Source organism: Lissotriton vulgaris, chromosome 10, assembly GCF_964263255.1.
Source record: "Lissotriton vulgaris chromosome 10, aLisVul1.2, whole genome shotgun sequence".
NCBI lineage: Eukaryota > Metazoa > Chordata > Amphibia > Caudata > Salamandridae > Lissotriton > Lissotriton vulgaris.
This window is the reverse complement of record NC_141698.1, coordinates 210841888-210866510: the sequence shown is the minus strand read 5'-3', so window position 1 is coordinate 210866510 and position 24623 is coordinate 210841888. Positions and strand designations below refer to the sequence as shown.

The window sequence follows — 24623 nt, the reverse complement described above, 5'->3', positions numbered from 1 at the left end:
GTCAGTCACCCGGTAAGCCTTGTTCTTCACAGGAGTGCTGTCCCCGGTGTCCACATCATGGACACACCAATGAGTGACACCAGGAATCAAGGCAAACAGATCAGGGAATTGTCCCAACAGTTGGCGACAATCTTGCTGCTGCTCAAGGGTCAGTGTGTCAGAGAGGACAACACCATCCACTGACCCATCTTGCTCTTTTGCATACAGGAGGTCAGGAAGAGGCTCACTCTCCTCCTCCATTCCAGCATCTGTAGCTAGGAGCATGCCCACTTCGGACCTTTCTAAGTGGGGCTTTAAACGGTTGACATGCAGGACCCTCAAGGGGTTCCTGGGAGATTTCAAGTCCACCAAGTAGGTGACATCGCTCTTCTTCTCCACAACCTTAAATGGTCCAGTCCACCTGTCCTTGAGCGCACAAGGTTCCACAGGGAACATGACCCAAACTTCTTGACCAGGCTGAGGTTCGACCAGAGTGGCATTCCTGTCGTACCACCGCTTCATCTCTTCCTGGCTGGCCTCCAAATTTGCCTGAGCAAGATCTCTGAAGCGCTGAGTCTGGTTCCTAAAGGCCAGCATGCGACTGTATACATCCTGGGGAGGTTTCCTGGGAGATTGCTCCCAGTCTTCTTTGACCAGACTCAAAGGTCCTCTTACCGGGTGACCATACAAAAGCTCAAAGGGGCTGAACCCTAGAGACTTCTGTGGCACCTCACGGTAAGCAAACAGCAGGCATGGCAAGAGGACGTCCCATTTACGCCTCATTGGTTCTTCAAGACCCATGATCATGCCTTTAGGGGTCCGGTTGAATCTCTCAACCAGCCCATTACCTTGAGGGTGGTAAGGAGTGGTGAACTTGTAGGTTACCCCACACTCCTTCCACAGAGACTTCATATAATTGGAAATGAAATTGGTTCCCCGGTCTGACACCACCTCTCTGGGGAACCCCATGCAGGAGAATACACCCATCAGTGCCCGTCCCACCACGGGGGCCGTCACTGTTCGGAGAGGGATGGCTTCCGGGTACCGTGTGGCATGGTCCACCAAGACCAGGATGAACCTGTTTGCCAGGGCTGTCTTGGGGTCCAGGGGCCCAACAATGTCAATCCCCAGCCGCTCAAAGGGGGTACTGATGACTGGAAAAGGTTGGAGGGGAGCCTTCTGCTTCCTTCCGCTTTTCCCACTTGCCTGGCAAGTGTGACAGGTTTTACAATGCATGTCTACATCCCTTCTCATCTGGGGCCAATAAAAATGGGTCACAAGCCTGTCATAGGTCTTGTCCTGCCCCAGATGTCCAGCTAACGGAACGTCATGAGCCAAACCCAGTAGGAAGGCTCTGAAGCGCTGGGGTACCACCAGCACACGGGCTGACCCAGGCTCAACAGCCTTAGGCTCGCTATACAGGAGGTCGTTCTCCCAGTAGACAAAATGCGTCCCTGACTGATCACCTGCGGTTTGGGCTGAGGCCTGCTGCCGCATACCCACAAGAGAAGGGCACACTTTCTGTTCCTCACAAAATTCTTCCCTGGAGGGACCACCATCCTCCTGCCAGTGGGTCAGCTCGGGCAGGTCTCCCAGTTCAGCAACTTGTTCCCCTGTGGGCTCCAGGGCATCCCCCTCAGGGTCTACCTCCTCCTGGACCACGGGAACGGTGGGGCCGGTTTCCCACAACTCCTGCCTCTTCTCTTCACATCTGGGTCCTGGGCCATACTTTCAGGCTCCGGGACCCCATCAACACCCTTACTTGCTGTCATCGAACGAGTGGTCACACACACCCACTCTGGCACACCCAACATTTTCAAATGGGTCTCTCGCTCCACCTTAGCCCAAGGGGAGTCTTCCAGATCATTGCCCAGGAGACAATCAACAGGCATGGCGGGCCTCACAGCAACCTGAAGAGTACCTAAAACTGCCCCCCATTCAAAGGGAACCTGAGCTACCTCACACTCTTTCTGGGAGTTGTCAGCAGCTATCACAGGGTAGAATGCGTGGGGAACCACCTGCTCACTGGACACCAAGTGACACTTGACAGCTGTCACACTCGCTCCGGTGTCTCTGAGAGCTTCCACTCTATGGCCATTAATGGTCACCCACTGCCTATATTTATTAGTGTTACTAGGCAGAGGGGGTGGAGGGACCATTTCCATGTCTCCTAGCGAGACCAGGGACATCTCTGCGGGACCCCTCCCACCAGGGGCAACCATCTCTTCCCCTCCCAGGGCTACACTCGCCAACTGACAGGGGGGTGCACGTGGTGGTGCATTAGAGTCCCTCATGGGACACTGGGGATCATAAAAACGATGTCCCACCTGCTTACAAACATAGCAGGTCATTGGGCCCCTATGAACAGGTTTACCTGTCGGGCCCCTGGCTTCTTCACAGGGGGAGGCTGGGAACCTTTCCCTTGGTTCCCTTGGGGATTACTTTGGGGCCCTTTCTGGAACTCCCTCTGTTTACCCTTGTCCCCCCCCACTCTTCTGCTGGGGACCCTGCCCACCTTTGGCTGAGTCTCCCACTGGACCCTTGTGGACCCTGGTACTGACCCAGCGGTCCGCCTCCTCAGCAAGTTTTCTAGGGTTAGATATCTTGCTATCAATAAGGTGCTGGCGCAGCTCTGGAAAACAGTTATTAGACAAATACTCCCAAGCAAAGAAATCATAAAGAGCTTCATAACTTTCCACTTTGCTGCCCTTTACCCAACCATCCATGGCTCTACAAAAAAATGAAACATATTCAACCCACGTCGTACCAGGCAATTTCTTACAATCTCTAAAGGCTTGTCTGTACTTTTCTGGGGTTAGGCCATACCTCAACATTAAAGCATCTTTTATATGAGTATACGACATCCTATCCTTCACAGGAATATCTAACAGGGTATCTCTCCCCTCATTCATAAAGCGACCCCACAACCCGCTCCCCAATCCTTCTCAGGGACCCGGTGGGCCAACAATGCTAACTCATACGCTTTAAACCATTGGCCAATATCTTCATTCTTATGATAATCTTTGATCACATCTTTAGGAAAATAACACCTACTTTCTGCAGGCCCAGATGGGATGCTGCCACCAGAGGTATTCACTTCTAAACTTTTAGCTTGGAGTTCTATCTCCCTCAACCTTGTGTCATGCTCCAAAGCTAACTTTTCTCTTTCAAACTCCAACCTTTTGATCTCCATGTCAGCTTCTCTCCTACCTCTTGTATTTTCTATCTCCAACTGCCCATTTATCTTAAGTTTTGCCATTTCCATGCTGTATGCTCGCTCCTTCGCCCTTTCTTCTCTTTCTTCAGGGGAAAGACCTTTAGAGGAAACACTGCTACCGGGAGGAGACATGGGCCCATTCACTGGCACCTCCTCCTCCCCTTCCACTGGCGGTACCACCACCGGATCAGTGGGATTTCTGGCCTCTAACCAGGCCTCCAAGGCTTTCAGATATTCCCCTTTCTTAGAAATGCCTGGGGAAGGAACTTTAAACTGCTTGCAAAAGGATTTCAGCTCATGTAGCTTGTAGTCGTTTATCTTTGCTCTATCAAATTCCTCCACAACAACAACAGGGGTAGTGACTCCGGCATCACTCATGGTCAAAACTGGCAGTGTTAAAAAAATCAGGCTTCAGAAAAGCGGAGAATAAAAATAGAATCCTACCAAAATAGATTGTGGCTGCGCTATGGTCTGCTTTCACTATGTAGCGCACACTAATCACTGCACATGGGTCAGAAATGCAAAGTTCAAATCCTCACCGCTGACCCACCAATGTTAGACTTAGCTGTCTCTAGTTGGCAGAGGTATACACTTCTGAAAAATAGGGACTCACTTCCTCTAGTCAGGGCAAGGGGATCACACACTTAGATAACCCCTGCTCACCCCCTTGGTAGCTTGGCAAAGCAGACAGGCTTATCTCAGAGGCAGTGCGTTAAGCATTTATGACCACATACAGTAATAAAGTGAATACACTACAAATGGACACGACACAGTAGTATTATAAAAATAAGGATTTTTATATAAGGCTTAGCACAAGACCAAATAACGACAACAATATACCACAATCTTAAAAAATACTCTTGGAAGGAAAAATAAAAGTTCAAGTGTAGTTTCTTCTTAGCACAAAGTCTTTAGTAACAAAAGCAACTCTTCTTCTTTAAACCACAGTTCTTGGCAACAATGTAACCCACACGGGAGTCACACGACGTTGAGGCAAAGTTAATCCAAAGGTTCGGCGTGGACCGTGAGGAGCGCTACGTTGAGCCCAGAGTCACACGGACCCCCCACAACACAGTACCTTGGAAAAGCGAAGCACACGATGATCAGCGGCGTCGAGATGTCCGGCGTTGCGTCTTCGATCGGGCCTCGGAGTCGGGGCGATCTGCAGCGGTGTCGACAGATGTCAGGCAGGAGCAGCGCTCCGAGGCGAAGCAGGATACGGCGTCGTCGATGTCGATGATGAAGTTGCAAGAGTGAGCAGCGCTCACGGCGTCGAGAGGGCTCGGAGTCGATGCGATCAGCGGCGATGCAGACACGGGGTCACTTGGAGCTGGACCCGAACTCACTACTCACTGGCGTCGCTACTGGCGTCGATCGGGCCCGACGGCCGGCGTCGAGGAAGCGGGACACTGGAGCCGTTACTCACGATGTCGAGCTGGATTCGGCGGCGCCCGTCGGCGTCGAGATTGCTGGTTTCTTTCAGAGGTGCTGGATTCTCAGGTTCCAGCAACAAGCACTTTTAGCAGATAAATGAAGTCCTTTAGCCCTGTGACTTCAACAGGAGGCTGGCACTCTTCCAGCCCTTGGAGATTTTCTTTAGCAAAGCTTGAGAATACACACTCAGTTCCTCTCTCCTGGTTCCTTGGCAAAAATAAAGAAGCAACTGCAGGATTCCCCCCAGCAAACAGCACTCTGGCAGAAGGGGTAGGCAAGTCCTTGGATCAGCAGGCTTCTTGTCCTTGGTTCAGGGTTCCTTGTCAGAAGTGATTAAAATTCTTGGTTCAGGGGTCCTTCTCTTATACACCTTTTTGGCTTTGATCCCTTTGTCCGTGCAGGGGGATTCCCCTCATCCTGGGTTTGTTGTGGGTGTAGCCAGGCAGAGGCACCTGGCCTATTCACTGTGCAGGGCTGGGTCCTCAGACGCCCAGCAGGAGGTGGAGCAAGTATTGTTACTGGCAGGAGCAGAGCTATCAGTCGCCCGGCAGGAGGTGGAGCCAGCATTGTATCAGGCAGGACAGGCTATCAGGAACTACTCTCCCCCTACTCTCAATGCAAATGCACCACTCACCCCACACTGACTCATTCAGAACTCTGGAGCCACCCAGCCCCTGTCACAATCACACCAAAACCAGCAGAAGCCAGAAATAGTTAGACAAGAAAATAGCCACTTTCTAAAAGGGCTATTTTCAAACCCAGAGTCCAAAAACCATCCACACAAGCGGATGCGTTATTAAACCCAGAGTTCAGGGATACCAAACTCAACATTGCACCATGCTCCCCGAGCCAGCTAGGATTAAAGCATTAATAACCCCGGCAGCCCATTCTAACTAATGGAGAGCAGGTAACCTCACAATAGTGAAAAACGAATACGGCTGTAATTCACTATTAGGACATGCCAACTTGGTCAGGCTTGTCCTACCTTATACTTACAATGCACCCTGCCCTCGGGCCTACCATAGGGGTGACTAACATGAAGTAAAGGGAAGGTTTAGGGACTGGCAAGTAGGTGTACTTGCGCAGTCAGCGTGACAGTACCAGACTGCACATAGGTCTAGCAATGGCAGACCTTCAGACATACTTGTACTAGGCCGCTCTTGTGGGTGGCACAACATGTGCTGCAAGCCCACGAGCAGCATTTGTATTTACAAGCCTTGGCACTCCTGGTGCACTAGACTAGGGACTGACAGTAAACCAAATAAGCCAAACATGGAATTCAATCGATACAGTAATTTAACATAGGGAGCACTTGCAGTGTGGCACTGATCAGCAGTGGCACAGTGCCCAAAGCAATATACCAGCAAAAACATCGTAAACAGAGGAGGCAAACAGAAAAAAATGGAGGAGAGACTCAGGCCAATGATGTCAGGTCGAACAGGATAGTAAATGTGTTAAGGTTCACAGAAAGGTAGAGTTAACAGGTAGTAAGGAGGGTTTAGGTTTCAGAAATGTATCAGTAAGGGTCTTTTGTGTAGCTAAAGAGAGTAGCTGGGTGTGTAGGTTTCAAGGAAGTTCAGCATTGAAGGGTAGTAGTGACGTTTTAGGATTCACAGAAGGATAGTGTTTAGGAGTAGTGAGGGGTTTTTAGGGTTCAGTGACAGGTAATGTTTCGGGGTAGGAGGAAGGTTTGCTGGTTCAGGGAAGGGGGCATTATGTGGTATAATGTTTTGGGGGGTTTAGGGAAGAGTGGTTGAAAGGGGTAGTGAGCATTTTTTATGGTTCAGAGAAGGGTAGTGTTAAGTGGCATTGTTTTTTTAAAAGAGTTTAAAAATGGGTATTGTTAAGAGGTAGCAAGAAGTTTATAGGATTCAGGAAAGGCATTAAGGGTTAGTAAGAGGTTTTTTAAGATTCAGGGATGTTCTGTTAAAGGGTAATGAGGGATTTTTAGGGTTCAAGGAAGGGTGGCATTAAACAATGGGTAACATTCATAGATAAAAAGGGGTTTGTAGGGTTCAGGGAAGGGTAGTGTTAAGTTGTTTATAGGGATCAGGGAGAGTATTTTTAAGGGGTAGTCAAGGGTTTTTATTGTGCAGGGAAGGGTAGCAATCAGCGGTAGCAAGGGGTTTTAGGGTAGGGAGAAGGGTAGCATTAAGGGTTAATAAGAGGTTATACGTTTCAGAGGTAGTAAGGAATTTTTAGGGTTTAGAGATAGCAAAAAGAGATAGTAAGCTTTTTTAGAGTTCAGGGATGGGCAGCATTAAATGATAGTAGGGGGTTGAAGTTATGAGGGAAGGACAGTGTTAACGGAAAGTAAGATGTTTTTATGGTTAAGGAATGGGTAGCATTACAGACTATTTAAGGATTTTTTAGAGTTAAATGAAGGGTAACATTAAGAGGTCATAGGTCTTACCAGTTTAGTTGGGGTAGAATAGGGTTTTTAGCGTTAAGGGAAGGGTACCTGTAAGGGGGAGAAAGGAGTTTTATGCTTCAGGTAAGGGTAAAGATAAAGATTAAGAACAGGATGTTAGGGTTCAGAGAAGGGGGGCATTTAGGGATAGTAATGTTTTCTCAGGGTGCGGAGAAAAGTAGCGTTAGTACTAGCAAAGGATTGTTAGAGTTCATGTAAGGCTAACATTAATGAATAGAAAGGGATTTTAGGATTACGATGTGAGTACCATTGAGGGGAATCAATGGATTTTCAGGGTTCAGGGAAAGGTAGTGTTAAGGGGTAGTAATGATTTTTTAGGGTTCGTGAATTTATAGAATTAAAGGGTAGTAAGGGTCTTTAGGGTTCAGGGATAAGCAGTATCAAGAGTGGTAAAGGTTTTAGAGTTCATGGAATGGTAGGGTTATGGGGAAGTAAGGGGTTTGTAGGGCTCCGAAATGGGTAGAGTTAAAGGGGAGACACTTGCTGATTATCGAGCGGGAGAGCCCTCTGTGTGCCGTTTTTGCTTCCAGGACTGTGTGCTTTTTGTTAAGACCTTGCGGTACCCGCTGTGCGGGTCCCGCTTCGCCCGTGTGCCTGGGCGCCTCATTTTTCTAAAGACTCGAACTTTGGATCCTGCGGGCTGGAACTGGGAAGAGCAGGGCTGCGAGCGCCAGGTGAGGGACAGGGACTCCATTGCCCAGGAGTCCCTGCGCTGCTATCATCACCTGCACCTGGGCACTCTCCCGGTTTGCCCCGCCCCTTGAGCACCGATTGAAAAGTGCCTGCTAGCTCCTGGACCAGTGGGAGACACTTGCTGATTATCGAGCGGGAGAGCCCTCTGTGTGCCGTTTTTGCTTCTAGGACTGTGTGCTTTTTGTTAAGACCTCGCGGTACCCGCTGCGCGGGTCCCGCTTCGCCCGTGTGCCTGGGCGCCTCGTTTTTCTAAAGACTCGAACTTTGGATCCTGCGGGCTGGAACTGGGAAGAGCAGGGCTGCGAGCGCCAGGTGAGGGACAGGGACTCCATTGCCCAGGAGTCCCGGCGCTGCTATCATCACCTGCACCTGGACGCTCTCCCTGTTTGCCCCGCCCCTTGAGCACCGGTTGAAAAGTGCCTGCTAGCTCCTGGACCAGTGGGAGACACTTGCTGATTATCGAGCGGGAGAGCCCTCTGTGTGCCGTTTTTGCTTCCAGGACTGTGTGCTTTTTGTTAAGACCTCGCGGTACCCGCTGCGCGGGTCCCGCTTCGCCCGTGTGCCTGGGCGCTTCGTTTTTCTGAAGACTCGAACTTTGGATCCTGCGGGCTGGAACTGGGAAGAGCAGGGCTGCGAGCGCCAGGTGAGGGACAGGGACTCCATTGCCCAGGAGTCCCTGCGCTGCTATCATCACCTGCACCTGGACGCTCTCCCTGTTTGCCCCGCCCCTTAAGCACCTCCTTCCTCTTATTAGGAGTTGTCTTTACCGCTGCGCGGAAGTGAGCGGGAGCGCGCCGGGAGAAGCCCGGGACCGTCTGTGGCCGTCCGGGGCCGAGGGAGGCCGGGCTGGGCCAGCCCTCTGACATTTCCCCTAACGGAATACATTGTAACAAGAAAAGTGTTGCGACAGATAAGTGTTAAATTCTAAGTTCTGTAAAAGGGTTGGTGACCACAAAGTATGCCTGTATCTCCAAGTAGTATCACTCCGATGACCTCACCGGTTGAGGCTGGGTCTGTAGTTATTGGACCTTTAGATAAATACTTTAACCGGCCCACCCAGGACATCAACAAAGAGATAACGCTTGCAGAGAGGCGTGCTGAGCGTAGATTATCTATCGAACTTCTCAAAAATCCTGTAGACAAGCGCTCAGTACAAATCTATCCTGCAATAGTAACGCCCTTATCATCATTAAACCTGCCTGTTGTAGCTGAAATATGTCATGATGTTATCACTAATGAGGAGAACCAGGGTATTGTAGTTGAATCAATATCTTCTTGTGTGAACCATACTGACCCCATAATATGTACATCAGAATTACTTGCCCCGGTTTCTCTGCAACAACCCAAATCAGGATCAAAAAGAACAAGCATTAGAAATGCAATCGGGCTCGGATTTATTTGAGTTTGAGCTAATGGCATTGTAAATGCCAATGTATTGTTGCTCTGTGTTATGGAGTGTGTTCATGTGGTGTGTACTGCCAGTGATCTCCTTGTGAGTGTAAGAAGCTTGCACAGCTGCTGCCTGTGATGTCGTTCTTGTGAGTGGGAGAAGATTGCACCTCAGCTGCCTGTGGTCTCCTTGTGAGTGTAAGAAGCTTGCACAGCTGCTGCCTGTGATGTCCTACTCACTACTCACTACTCTGCACTCACTACTCTACTCACTACTCTACTCACTACTCTACTCACTACTCTACTCACTACTCTACTCACTACTCACTACTCTGCACTCACTACTTTACTCACTACTTTACTCACTACTTTACTCACTACTCTGCACTCACTACTCACCTCACTACTCACCTCACTACTCACCTCACTACTCACCTCACTACTCTACTCACTACTCTACTCACTACTCTACTCACTACTCTACTCACTACTCACTACTCTACTCACTACTCAATCCTCTACTCACTACTCAATCCTCTACTCACTACTCTACTCACCTCACTACTCTACTCACTACTCACTTCTCTACTCACTACTTTACTCACTACTCTACTCACCTCACCTCACTACTCTACTCACTACTCACTTCTCTACTCACTACTCTGCACTCACTACTCTACTCTACTCACCTCACTACTCTACTCACTACTCTACTCACTTGAAGAAGGAATTAAAATATTTAATAAATTCACTGTCAATTCACAGAAAAAAATTGTCAAAGGGGGTTGCTGAAATCTTTAAGAAAACACAGGCCTGCACACTGCATTTCAATATACACAGCACCGCGCCACTCAGTAAAACACAGCACTGCATGTTAGGCATTTCAAGAAACAAGATGAAATCGGTCCTTGCAATGGTAGCCAAGAAAACATATCAGTTTAGGACACCCTGATTTACACTAAACAATGTATGAACAAAGAATAGAAACGAAATCCAAACTTTGAATTACTAGGAACTGATGAAATTAAATAGGGACAACTGGGTCATCAGAATACCAATGATGTTTGTGTGAACTTTTCCTCGGCTGTGGGTAGGAGTGTCTTAATTTTTTGTGCAGTATCTTTTTACACCGACCTAGACTAAATATCCTGTTTCCGCTGTACCTACAGACCCTCACAAGCGTGTGAGTGTTGTTGTTATTCCTAGCTGACGACAGAGGGCGGGTAGTGGGTGTGGCGACAGAGGCTGAGGCCTCTCAGGAAGAGTAATGCCTTCGTTCATGCATAAACATTTCTGCAGTTGTTGTGCTGAGAATCTGGTTAGGGTTGGTGCATGGATAACACGGTCATGGGACTTGACGGAACGGTTGTAACCTTACCTACCACATATCATAAAATTACAAAGCATACGGTAACATAACGGCGTGCATGTGTAACGTGCATATTCACACTTGGGGCTACCTTGGCACCGTATCATACATTTTTTTCGTCAACCATCTCAATAGAACTCATTTTATCGACATCGGAACAATGACAAGTCTCCTTCCCTGTAACTTTTAAATTTGCAAACGCTCTTTAGAAGCAATGGCGAGTCTCTTTCACTGTACTTGTAAATTGTTAACATCTCAATGGCACTCATTTTATCGACATTGGGACAGTGGCAAGTCTCTTTCACTATAACTTTTAAAATTGAAAATGCTCTTTTGAAGCAATGGCAAGTCTCTTCCAATGTAACTTTTAAAATTGAAAATGCTCTTTTGAAGCAATGGCAAGTCTCTTCCAATGTAACTTTTAAAATTGAAAATGCTCTTTTGAAGCAATGGCAAGTCTCTTCCAATGTAACTTTTAAAGTTGAAAATGCTCTTTAGAAGCAGCCATTTGTTTTGAAATTGCAACACATGAGCCTGTTCGACACGTGCGTCAGAAGCTTTTCAGACCAAGTTTACTCGACCCTTGTATATTTTTGCAATGCGCTCGCCTTGGCCAAGCGTGGCAGGGTGAGGGAAAACAGGTAAATTGTTTGGCACAATTGTCAAGGGAAATATGACAACAGTTTCCGTATACTGTGATTCTTACTTCCCCACAAACTCGCACTTGACCGTCTGCGAATTGCCTGGCATTGTAATTGACTTATGTACTTCCATGTATACAAAAGGATCGATCGCATGACATTACAGGAAGACTAGTCCAATGAACGCTATGTAGGCTCCAGACCTCACTTGCTGTATTCACATTGCCAAAAGGGAGCCTAGTTTCAAAGCAATTTAAACCCGCTCTCGTCCCTTGGAACAGTTCCCTCTTTGTGCATCAGGGACCAGTCCTTTGAGCCGTCAATAATAGGCACTTAAACCTGTGTTTTATAGGGACGCTTGCAATAGGGAACCTGCTTAAAAAAATTCCTTCTAATAAGAGAGGTCCTATTTGATCATTTTAAGGTCTCCAAACTATTTCATACATTTATATTGCAGGATCACAATGCTAGTTTTGTGTAGCTGTTATTACTCCTTTCGGGTAGCAAATGCCTCTCATGTTGGTCATTTGCGCTATATGCTCGCTTTCACAGAGGGTTGCATAGCTACAGCACACAAAGGATTGTGCCAGTTCGCAGAGTCCCCTCAGAGACACACTAAGAAGTAAAACACCTTAGAAAGAATATCGTTCTAGTCGAACACGGCGCTCTGGTGTGTAACATGTTCTGTTATGTGAACCTCAGACGTCCTGCAGCATTTATAGTGTCGCGTGTGCGGGGCAATTTCCCTGTTATAATCTTAACGCAACATGTCAACCTACGACTGCCTCGAGTTACATTCCTGTGCACCTATGCTCTGTGGGGCCGAACAAGCTTAGTGCAAGTGAAGATCCCGTTACGAGTGTATACGTCGGCTCACAAAGCTTGCTTTGTACGTCCGCTGTGTATGCCTGTGTTATCTGCATTATTTGAAACAGCGACATTGTCACTGAGGGGGTTCGTAAGAATTGCTGCGTAGCGAGTCGAGGTTTGTGCAGGCGTCTGCTCGACGACGGAGTAAACCACTACCTTCGAGCGAGTTGTCCATGCGTAACCTTCACAAACACACCACACTAAAGCGTCACATTACATGCGCTTTACTTTTGTGAATCAAGCGCGCCTAGGTTTCACACATTTTGTTAAATTGCACTAAGTTTTACACTTAAAACATTTTGTTAGATTGCACCAACGAGTGCAACATTAGGCCAATAATTATTCTCCTTCTGGAGGGTTGCTGTACATTTTTATCTGCTCCGTCTCATATTCGTTGTTTAGCCCGACATGTTTGTTATTTGTTCCTTACAAACGCATTTATTTGGCATTAGCCCCTGTTAATCACATTTATATAACCGGTTTCCCACAATTCTCGGGAAGATACGGTATGCCACGCTACCTTCGAGCGAGCTAACCACAGTAATGAGAAATTGCGGCACAGTAAATGGCGGGATGAGTCGGAAAGTCATTTGTGGCAGACAATAAGGCAAACTCACCCCCCCCCATCCATCGACCCTCGGTTTAAATCTGCGACTTAACCACTCAGACACGCTCCCTACAAGGCGGTAAACACAGCTACCCTGGAGTGTGCTGTCCACCTCCTTTGGTAAATGGCAGGACGACTGTACCAATGCGTCCCTGCACGGGGTCCCTTTGGACGAGCAGTCCATAATGCGGGGCAATGGCGGGCAGACAGTGCAAAAACATACTAGCAGCCAGTGAGGGCACACACTCACCCTCGGATAGACTGAAGCTTCACTCCGCTATTTAGACCGCTCGCCGCGCTGCCGTCGACGGCGGTGAACCCGTTCCTCTGAAACGCGGGGAAACCTAGCACACCACGCGTTAAGCATCGCTGCAGTATCAGTGTTTACGCCCGCCTACCCGATGCGGTGAGACCGCAGCCTGGCCACGTCCACTCCCCCCCCAGTGATATACAACCACGGGCCCTGTACAACCTGGGCTTAACCCAGGGACGGGGCGGGGGGGGGGGGCAGAGAGCATGGCACTCACCTTCCAAACGTAAAACGACGGCGATCGCGCACCTAACGACGGCGTGCAGTGCTCAGGCGATCAGGGCAGAGCCTAGGGGAATCGTGGCGCGGGAAGAGAGGTGAACGCGCGCACAACATCTGGATTGCATTACACGGGCACTCTGACAGCTCCTAATTAAGATTAATCACTCTCCGTGCTCGTTCGCGCACACAATATGCCAAATCGGGCACGCGTACATTACATACAGCCTATCACGTCAACGCTACTAAATACACAGCACAGCGAAGACGAATCACTAGGCAGATGCCATAAAACTCTAAGGAATGTGCCAGCCTGGACTCCTTTCTGAATTCTTTTTTCGAATACTAAAGAGCTTGGAAGCTCCACCCACTTCGTGGGGGAGGCCCGAGCCCTAAAAAGGAGTACTGCACCTAGAAAATGTTATCTAGCTAAACCCCCACACAAACTTAGGAAAGTAAGTAGAAGTATGTGCCCCAGTAAGGCTGTCACTGAAGCAAGCTGTAGTAGGGAAATTATACAAGAGGGGGATGTTGTGTTATTAGACAGCCCAGATCCTAGCATTATTAATTCTTCTGTGACTGACTTGGCAATGGCCGGCACATTGCCACCTCTTTGCAACCTGTTTCCTGACCTAGAAAGGTTGCTACGGTCAATTTTGCTTCCAATAGAGGAACGAATTGGTAAGCTATCCGATCGGCTGGATCATTTTGAGCAGGTAACACTAGATAATTTTTTTCAACAAAGGCACTGATAAAAACTCAAGTAAGGCTAGATGAAAGTAGCAAGCCCCAGAATAATACTCAATGTGTACCGCAGGACAAGGGACGAAGGCAACAAATTAATTCTCCAGTGCCACCTAAGTCAGGCAGTGCGGCTGGGAAGAGACTACCCAAGCCTCTCGACTTAGCACCACCGGGCCCTGCCAAAAATTGTCCTAAAATTGTAACCTTAGCTCAGATTGTGGCGCAACCACAGCCGCCTAATTTAAAACCCTCGCTTACTGTGGGGGCAGGAGGTAGTGCGTGTTCTGGAACAGGTACTGCCCCACCAACTGCCCCATTAACTAGTAACCAGCCCCTAGCAAATAAACCTGCACCTCGCCCTGCTCCTATAGCTTCCAGACCGTCATTACCACCCTTGACAAAGCCACCTCAAAAGAAACCCCCAATGAACCTTACCCCAGATTCCTTTCCCTATGTAGTTGTCCTCACAAATGTCCCACCACTTTCAATGGGACAGAGAGAAACCTTCCAGATGCTTAAAAATAAGGTTATGCACTGGTTAAGGGTAAACCGGCCTCTACCAGGGGAAGTGGATGGATTAATATTGGGGGTGAGGAGAATAGACTGGATAGGCTGTACTCCCAAAAGTTTGGGGGGGGACTGCATTGTGGTTAACTTTCAAGATCCAAGGGTGGCAGGATGGATAACAAGACTGGGATGGGGCACAAACAATGGAGGAATCGACATTGTTGATCTTACTTTTTTTTACCCACGTCCTATTAGTGTTCTGACTGGTATGCTTAATGAGCAAAACTGTCCTTCTAACCTTCCATGGTCAAGGATTTCCCCACCTGTTCCACTGCTACAGTGCCAAAACCATCTTACTGGCCCGAACTATAATCTTCCGGTTGGATGGCAAGATCTAGGTTGGGGATGTTGACAAACCCTTGATCACATGAATACTAGTGAGGGAGGAAATAGAAGGAATCAACACGGGGATTGTAACAAACTTGATTCAAATGCTGGTGTGACGCTAGATGTCATGAATATTGGCGATGAGATCGCGAATGTGGAGGAAGGATGTGGGGAAGTAAGTGTTTTGACGATGGAAAGGGGGAGTTACCCACACCAACTGCAAATGTCGATAATGATATGGATGGGGGTAGCACGAGGAACATCGAGAGACTTGTCGGGAATGATGAAAGCTCAATGAATCCCCAACCATGTCCTATAGCAAATGCAGTATGTGAGGATGAGTTTAGTTCTGGGAAGTTCCTATCCTGGAATATTGCTGGGCTGGGTAGTAAGTTAGAATCACAAACCTGGTTAGACTTTATTAATGGGTTCGACGTGTGTTGTTTTCAAGAAACATGGGCCTGTAACCCTGTTTTCCTCCGTGGGTATTTAAACTTTTCAATCCCAGCCTCTAGAGGGGTTAGGGGTCAGCCAATGGGAGGGCTTACTGTATGGATAAAGCAGGACTTGGATATTTCTATTAAAGTGTTGCATTTGGGTCTTAGTGACATACAAATGTTAAGATTGTCCTCAGAAAAGTGGGATGTGATTGATCTGTATAACATCTATGCAAGAGGTACCAATTTGGGGAGTTCTCCCACTCTAGAGGCCTTGTTCGCCTTCTTGGAAACTAAGTCCCTAGGTAACAGAGTAGTAGTAGCTGGGGACTTAAATAGGACCTTTGAACCACTTGACAGTACAAATGATCCCCTAGGTCAGGATGAGGATACGCTTTGGGGAGTACCATTTTTGAGTATAGATCCTGTCAAGCGGTGGACGAAGGACATATTGCTACTAAATGCCATGTGTTTGGAGCACGGGCTAAGGGCCCTGAACGGGAGGACACCAGGGGACAAAGAGGGTGTTTGCACTTTTGACAATGGTCATAGTAGGAGCAGAATAGATTATGTTATATGTAGACTTTCACTCTGGCAGGGGGTTCTTGATATGGTCATTGAGGGTAGATTGGAAAGTGATCACAATCCCCTTTGTGTGACCCATAAATGGTGGAGTGTTGGGCCTCAAAACATGCACATAAGAAATGACCAAATTCCAGTAATGGCCAACGACATGCGAAGGCTGAAATGGCCAAGTGTATTAGCAAATGAAGAATCCATGACCACTATCAATGATGAGGTTGATAAGGCTCTTACTTCTATGGAAGCGGCAAAACCTACAGTCCCTCGTTCCAGGGAAATTACAGATATTCACAATAAGTTTTTTTGCCTCTTAAGACCACACTTTATGCAACCACAAAATATTAAAGGTAAAAAACTTCCTAAAGCGGCCAGGTGGTTTAACCGCCAGTGTAGGTCAGCTCGATTGGCACTGGGCCATGCTATTAGAAAAAGAGATAGGGCTGCAATTAGTGCAGCCAGAAAATCCTACAATATAAGCATCTTCCAGGCAAAGAGAAAATGGGATGAAGAGCACTGGGCAGAGCTAAAGGAGGCTTCCAGTAGTAAGGACTCCAGGCTTTTTTGGAAGATTATAAAGTGGGGTAGAGGCGGTACCCCTGATAGGCCTGACAATAACGTAGCTGAAGAAGCCTGGGTTGAGTACTTTAGACCACAATATGCAGAAGTAAGGGAGGACGGGATAGGGGAGGTGTTATCGCCAGTTTTTGCTACTGATAACCTGTTTTCCCTTAAGGAGGTTGAACTAGCAATTTGCTCTGTTCAAGGGGGGAGGGCACCAGGGTTAGACGGGATACCCTCGGATGTCTTTAAACATGACATGAAAAGGTGGGCAAGGTATGTCTTACTATTGGGTAACGCCATTGCCAAGGGAGGGGTAGTCCCTGAGCTGTGGCAAGGTGCCATTATCATACCCGTTTACAAAAAAGGAGATCGGTCTCTCCCAGCTAAGTACAGGCCAATAAGCTTGATTGCAACCATACAAAAAGTTATGGGAAAAATGGTTGTAAATCAGCTTATGGACTGGGTGGACGATAATAATGCTCTTTCCCCCTACCAAGCAGGATTCAGGCGGGCCACCAGTACAATCGACCAAGTTTTTCGCTTCACCATTTTGTGCTGGAGGACGGTATTGCTTGGCAAAGGTTGCATTTGTCGACCTGCGGGCAGCCTTTGATTTGGTCCCAAGGTGTAAGCTATGGATGGTCTTACAAAAAACTAGCCATCCCAGCTGAACTCCTTACCCTAATCATGCGATTGCATGAATGTAATTTTGCCAGGGTCCAGTGGGGTGGGAATGGCGAGTCATCATCGGACTTCCCGGTAGAAAGGGGGGTCCGCCAAGGTTGTGCAATGGCACCCCTACTCTTCTCACTATTTATTAATGGGATTGTGGGGAGGATGTTAGATGTTAGTGTAGATGCACCTTCGTTAGCGGGCGTCAGGGTCCCGATCCTGATGTTCGCTGACGATACACTAATTATGTCAAAGACTCCTGCAGGTCTACAGCGTGCCCTAAATATATTTGATGATTTTTGTAAAGAGCACGTCCTTGAAGTAAATGTGGGCAAGACGAAGTTAATGGTCTTTTCCCCGCGCCATAAAGCCCACCCTAGGGTATTTCTGAATAACACCAAGCTAGAGGTGGTTAGGGAATTCACATACCTAGGGGTCCAAATAGCAGATGGTCTGGGCTGGTCACATCATCTGGAAAAAACGGCACTAAAACATCAGCAAATCTCAGGGGCACTGCGGGGGGAACATAGAAAATCTAAAACCAAACCTATTAAGCCTGTCCTTATTGTGTATGATGCAAAGGCTCTAGGTGCGGCCCTATATGGTGCAGAGTTGTGGGCCTGGGAAAAGTTATCTACCTTACAGACATCAGAAAATAGGTTTCTTAGAGGAATTACGGGTGTACCCCAGAGCACCCCCCGAATTCCACTGCTCCTTGACCTAGGCAGACGATCAATCAGTGATAGAGCGCGATTGCGCCCCATTCTTTACTGGAGAAGTCTTTGGACAACTCCAGAGATTAAGCAATACGCAGATGGATTCCTGGCAATAATCAAGGAAGATAATTTCCATAAGATCAACTGGCTAAAAAATTTAAGGGCCATGTTAATTAAACTGGGCCTTCTTAATCTTTGGACCAATCCCCAGGGGGAAGTCTTTCCAAGTAAAGAAGCCCTCAAGTCCCAATACTGGGATTGGGTAGATAGCAGCCTTTTGAGGGGCACGAGATCTGATTCTATGGCTGGCCGCTTTCTGGAAGTCAAAATCTGTCCTATCTTAGAAAACTATTGGGACAGTATTACTGCCCCAATGGATAGGAAGTTATTCTTCCAGTTAAGGTCTGGATCCCTTCCTTTAAAAATATTAACTGCAGGATGGCAGAGTTCGACCTCTACATGTTGCCCAGCGTGCAATGCTGCTACTGAAAGTCTAGGCCATTTTTTATTTGTCTGTGATGCTTATTCGTTACCAAGGAGGGTATGGCTAACCCCAGTTTGCAAAAATCTTGGCACACGACGCAGTGTAGTGGCTATGAGAATCCTATGTATATCCACTGATGAGCCGATTGTTCTTGGAGTGGCCAAATATTTGGGGTGGGCTTGGTCAATCAGGCGGAGGTTGATAGGTAGGGTTTTTTAATGTAATTTTAATGCAATCTGGTTTTATATTTGTGTGTAATTCTTATTACTTAGTATTGTATGAGCTCGTACAACTGCTTGTAGAATATGTATATGTATATGATGAATGAATTAACTGTTTTTATCTGTATTGTACTTGATTATATGTTGTGCTTTTATGAGAAGTTATCTCGAAAAAAGCTTATACTACTAAAAGTAAGGTTTTTAGGGTTAAAGTAGTGCACTGTTAAGTGACAGGAAGACATTTTTAAAGTTCAGGCAAGAATAGCATTAAGGGGTAGTAAGATGTTTTTAGGGATTAAGAATAGTGACAAGGAATAGTAAGGACTTTTTAGAGTTCAGGGAAGGTTAGCATTAAGAGCTAGCATGGTTTTTTTAGGCTTCAGGGAGCATAGCAATAAATGGACAGAAAAGGTTTTTGAGTTCAGGGATGGTATCGGTAAGATGTAGTAAAGGTATTAGGGGTTATGGGGTGAGTACAGTTTAGGGGTAGCATGGGTTTGTAGTTTTCAGGGAAAGGCAGAGTTAAGGGATAGGAAGGACTATTTAGGGTTCAGGAATGGGTATTGTTAGCGACTAGTAAGGAGTATTTATGGTTCGGGGAAGGATAGTTTTAATTGGTAGAAGGTTTTTCTGGCTCCTTCAGGGGACCCTTAACCAGCAGTATGGGTTTTTGGGGTTTAGAGAAGAGTAGCAGCAAAGAGTAGTCTGGCTTTTTTAGGGTTCAGGAAAGGATAGCATTAAGTGGTAGTAGAGGTTTTCTAGAGTTCAGGGAAAGGTTTTGCGTTATGGGGTGGCAATGAGTTTGTAGAGATAAAGAAAAGGAAGCATTAAGGTAAGGAGGTTTGGGGTTAATAGCAGGGTAGCGGTAAAGGGAAGTAGAAGGTTTTGACAAGTCAGGGATGGGTACCATTAAGGAGTAGTAAGGGGTTTTTAGGTTTCGGGAAAGGGTGGCATTAAGGGATGAGTAGCATTAAGGGATAGTAAGAGGGTTGTAAGATTCAGGAAGGGGTAGCGTTAAGGGTTTTTTAGGGTTTAGGGAAGGGTAGCATTAAGTGATAGCAAAGGGGTTTTAGGTTTAAGAAAATGGTAGCATAAAGGGGTAGTAAAAGGTTCTCTAAGTTTGAGGGAAGCATAGCGTTAAAGGGTAGTAAGGAATTTTTAGGGTTTAGTGAAGGGTTGCATAATCGCATAGTAAATGTTTTTGGGCTCAGTGATGGGTAGTGTTGAAAGGTAGTAAGGTTTTTATGGTTCAGGGTTGAGTAGCGTTTAGAGGTAGTATAGGTTTGTATATTTCAAGGAAGGACAGCGTTATGGGGTAGTATGATGTTTTTAGGATTGAAGGATGAGTAGCATTAAGGAGACGTTTGAGCGTTTTAGGGCCTATTGAAGGATATTGTTAAGAGGTTGTAAGTTTTCTGGGTTCAGTGGAAGGTAGCATTAAGAAGTACTTTGGGGTTTTCAGTGTTTAGGTATAGGTAACTGTAAAGGGTAGAAATAAGTTGTATGGTCTAGGGAAGGGTAGAGTTAAGGGGTTATAAGAGGGTTTTACGGCTCAGAGAATGGCATCATTAAGGGATATTAAAGGATTCTTATGATGCATTGTAGGGAAGCTTTAGTGGGTATCAAGGGGATTTTAGGAATCATGGAAGGGTAGCTTTCCGAGATAATAAGAGATTTTAGAATTCAGATGTGGGTTGCATTATGAGGTAGCAAGAGATTTTCATGGAAGATTAGTATCAAGGGGTAGTGAGAAATTTTTACTGCTCATTGATGGGTAGCATTAAGCAATAGTAAGGGTTTTTATGGTTTAAGTGTAGGTCGCATTAAGGGGTGGTAGGGCCTTTTATAGGATCAGACAAGGGTAGCATTAAGGAAAAGTAAGGTTTTTTTTAGAGCTCACAGATGGATAGCATTTAGGGATAGTAACGTTTTTGAGGTTAAGGGAATATTAGAATTAAGTGGTAGCAAAGGATTTTTAGAGTTCAGGGAAGAGTAGCATTAAGGGTAGTAAGGGTTCTTAGAGTTCACGGATGAGCATCATTGAGGGGTAGCAATGGGTGATTAAGTATACTAATAAGTAGTAAGTAGTTTTTATGGTTCATGGAAGGGAAACATTAAGGGGTATTATGGATCAGGGAAAAGTAGCGCTAAGAGGTGACACGAACTTTGTAGGGTTCAGGGGATGGGCTGCATTAAGCAGCAGCAAAGGGTTTTGAGGATCAGGGAAGGGTAATTTAAAACAACAGTATATTAAATAAGTAAATGATTTAATATATAAACATATTACATCTGAAGTAAATTAATTAATAATGTAATGTTTAAAACATATCAAATTACAATTAATAATGAACTTAACGTTTGGGAATCAAGGAGCTTAAACAAGTCTCTCCAGTCCATAAATCTTAAAACTATAAGAGGGAAAAACAATTTTCACAAGACCTTCTCTGAAGTTGATGATGGAAAATGAAGGGGAGACGGATGGGACTGCAACACAGTCCTCCTGACTGCCCTCCTCCCATCTATGCTGCTGCCAGAAAAGAACCAGCACCATTATTATCTAATTATCTTGGAGACATATAGCACTGCAGTGGCAAGCGATTGACCAAAAGGTTGGGCTCTGTTGTACAACAATAGCTAGTGATGGAGCAGGATTTCTAAAAATGAATAAATAAAGCAACTCTCTTGGGTGAATTCTTAGTTTCACAAAAGTCCCTATTTCGTTATCTCATGCTTTCATACTCATCCACGCACAATCAAAGAAAAAATGATCTTATATAAACGAAGTCCATGGCATATATGACCAATATCAAGCCATAACATAATAAGGGTCATTATTATGATAATTTGAATGAAGTCGTTCGCCATGCCGCATGCATCCCATAAGTAGTTAGGTATGTGATAGTTGATTAAATAGAATGCTTAGAATTGAGACTACTTTTTTGCTTTCGGGGGGGGGGGCGATGATTTTAACCATTACATTAATCATTCATAGGCCTAATCTTTCATGAGGGCACCTGGGGATAACACTCACATGAAAATAATATAACTGCGGAATCAGCGCGAGTTATCACAATAGTGGGCAGATCCTCACAAATATAACGGTGAGTGTACCTATGGGCACCACATGCACAGTGGAGATGGTGAAGCTATGCATAATGTTAGACATACCATTTATGATCTCTATGATCCTTACTCAATTATGCAGGACTGCCACATAGGATCAAAAGGATGGAGAAAATCATAAGAACTGAAAAAATAAACGCAGGATCCCCACCCAGGGTAGGTCTAAACAGTTAAAGGGAGTAATGAACTCTCATATATATAGAATAGGAACTATAGGGCGGAAACTAATGTTGTTGTATTCCATTGTATAATAGAAACTATATAGCAGGCGCTTGGAGTCAAAATGAGCCCCGCCTACCACAAGCGGAGGACATTGAATAATCAGGTCCATCCAAGGGAAAAGCTCAGGTGGGTTGGGTGTGACCATGAGCTCGAGTGTTATGAATGTGAGAGGGATGTATGCTAAGGGTCAGACCCTGGTGGCCAATTACATGCATTATGCATGAAAATTTCTTTATGTTTTTGGCAAATGTTTTTAATTAGTTTTGATTGAGGGTTCTAATTGGGACCGATCTGGGACTCCAATGATTAATGAAATTTGTAATATAGATATCCTCTTTGTCTATGGGTTGCGGGCACAGAAATACATGGGTGGGGAGGGTTTCCCCCGTAGGTTATGAGACCATATGATGTACAGTACAGTTAAAGGAGTATTTTTTATATGTTGCTTTCAATGTGTTATATTTATATACACTTTTTTTATATTTATAGGAACTTTTACAAGGGAGACTGTATAATATATTTTGTCTTGAAGGAGGTGGTCGCAATAAGAATAACACCACCGAAACGCGTTGAAGCATTTGTTTACAGTATTTGGTTGTATCCAGGGAACGTGTGGGGGTCTAATAGAATATAGAGGGCTGTAGACTCCAACATACATGAGTATATGAATTCCATAGGAAACAACTTTACCACTGATGTGATTATTTGTTTACACTGAATTTGTGCTGTCTCTCACAGTTTTTATAATGATGTACTGTTTTTAATGTTATTTTTCATGAAATTGAAGTGTTTTTGTCTGAAAAATGTGATATAGAAATTGAACTTATAATAAAAATAACCTTTTTATGTATTTCTTTGCCATTCTCATCATATATGTGGTGATTGACTAGTGGGGTCTTGGGGTCTGGGGGTCTTTGATTGTGCGTGGAGGAGTATGAAAGCATGAGATAACGAAATAGGGACTTTTGTGCAACTAACAATTCACCCAAGAGAGTTGCTTTATTTATTTACCTGTGGTACCCCCTCTCTTGGCATTTGGGGTCACTCCCTTTCTTTTGGAGTTTCTAAAAATGAAACCTGCACGGATGAATAACCCCATAATGCCTACTAACAGTAAGTAGTAATACACTAGCCTTGATAAAGTGCTGAGGCTCACACAGCTTGATAAATGATTACAGCTTTGATGGGTAGGCCCTTTTTCTTTGGAAGCACAGACCTTCTGCCAAATCTAAATATGTACTCCTGTCCACCAAGGCTGAGCCAAACAAACCCCATTGTGGTAGAACTGAAAGCTCTTTTCTATGTTGATCATGTGAGGTCGAAACAGCTGTTCTGCAAGACAGATCTAATAAAAACAATAGGGTAAAACGTTTGATCCTAAAGGTGCAAATTTCTTGGGAAGTTAGTTATGTACGAGTCAACAACTGATGTTAATCTGAATACATCTCCAGCCAAAACACAGAAAATCACATTCCATGTACAGCTAAGGGAGTTTCTTTTACAAATACAACTGCGCGCCCCGTCAAAACAAAAACAGCCCGTTTTGTGATGGACTATGAAGGTACGCACCTCGTCGCCAAACCAAATTGCCTTATGGGAGATGTAGTCGCCTCTCTCATTGCATGCCATCTATCGTTTTACAGTGTTGCACACACAGAATTACAAAAGATATGAAAATAACGACTAATGGTTGCACGTGATGTTTGTTAGAGTAAAGAGGGGTCGGTGGTATTACGACTCCCTGTCTGTTATCTATCAGTGTCCTTACAGGACATTCGAGTGGCGAAATGTAAAAATACGTGAGCTTACAGTACCTTCCTACTAAGAAATTCTCTTACTAATGACGCAGCGACCTCTTCCACAAAGGCATCATCCATCGTCACCCCCAGAGGCGTGCGGGACTCCCTCGTTCAGTGACATTGGTCGTCCAAGGCATGCCCAGTGACTAACCAGTTCTGGGGGCGGCCATTGTAGACCACAGTGTTCCAGGAAACATTTTCGAACTGCAGCTTTAAACGGCTGCTGTCGGTTGAGTTGTCATGGCTTCGTTGCCAAGGAAGCACGGCCTTCGGGAGGCGGGACCTCCTCCAACCCTCTCCTCGCTGACTGTGCCCGTCTGAGTCTGGGAATGCTGTCAGACAGCCGCCGCAGCTGCGAGGCTGGGGCTGGCGGGATAAGGAGCAGAAGAGACCAAGAACGCAACCTGTTTTATGTTTATGTAGCCAACTGTGTCCATTTTTTTGTTTATACGTACCCTGGTTTTAATCTTTAAAATTACGCCCACGGTATTTTTGTAGCATTTAACCATTCTTCTAGGTCCTTATTAGATTCCTGTAGCGTTTTATAATTTTTTGCTGATTTATATAGCGCGAACTCGACCCTAAGGTATTGAAGGCTTTGCATAAGCATCAGTCACGTTACACAAGGATACATTCATTTTTGGTAGGCACGGGGAGATTATGTGCCTAGAATCACAGGATGCTCGGCCGTCGCCTAGGCGCGAACCTCGGATGCTCAGCCGTCGCCTAGGCGCTCCAAAGTCGGCAGCTCTAGCCCTAGCCGTAAGGATATCCTCTCCCGCGGTTGCACATGAATACATTTGTCTGCAGAGATGCCCGCATGATAATTTAATTGAGGATTACATTGCATTCTGATTCTCTATTTTAAGGAGGGCAAGCGGCCTGGCCATCATTTTGTTTCTCTCGTTTCAGAAAAGGCAGTGTAGTCTTGTTCCTCTGTACTCTTGCTCTGGCTGTCCAATGCTTTGCACGGTAAGTTCAAACTGGACCACCATGTCCTACCAATAGT

At 45.9% G+C, this 24623-nt stretch overlaps 1 protein-coding gene across 1 annotated transcript in view; it reads right to left on the bottom strand.

Moving 5' to 3' along the window:
• Positions 1-23878, bottom strand: part of MINDY4 (MINDY lysine 48 deubiquitinase 4) — a 718486-nt gene extending 694608 nt beyond the window's left edge. Inside the window, exon 1 of the mRNA XM_086940895.1 lies at positions 23630-23878. Coding sequence (XP_086797021.1) covers positions 23630-23692 — 63 coding nt within the window. The 5' untranslated portion in view covers positions 23693-23878. The remainder of the gene's footprint in view (positions 1-23629) is intronic.
• Positions 23879-24623: the final 745 nt, after the last annotated feature.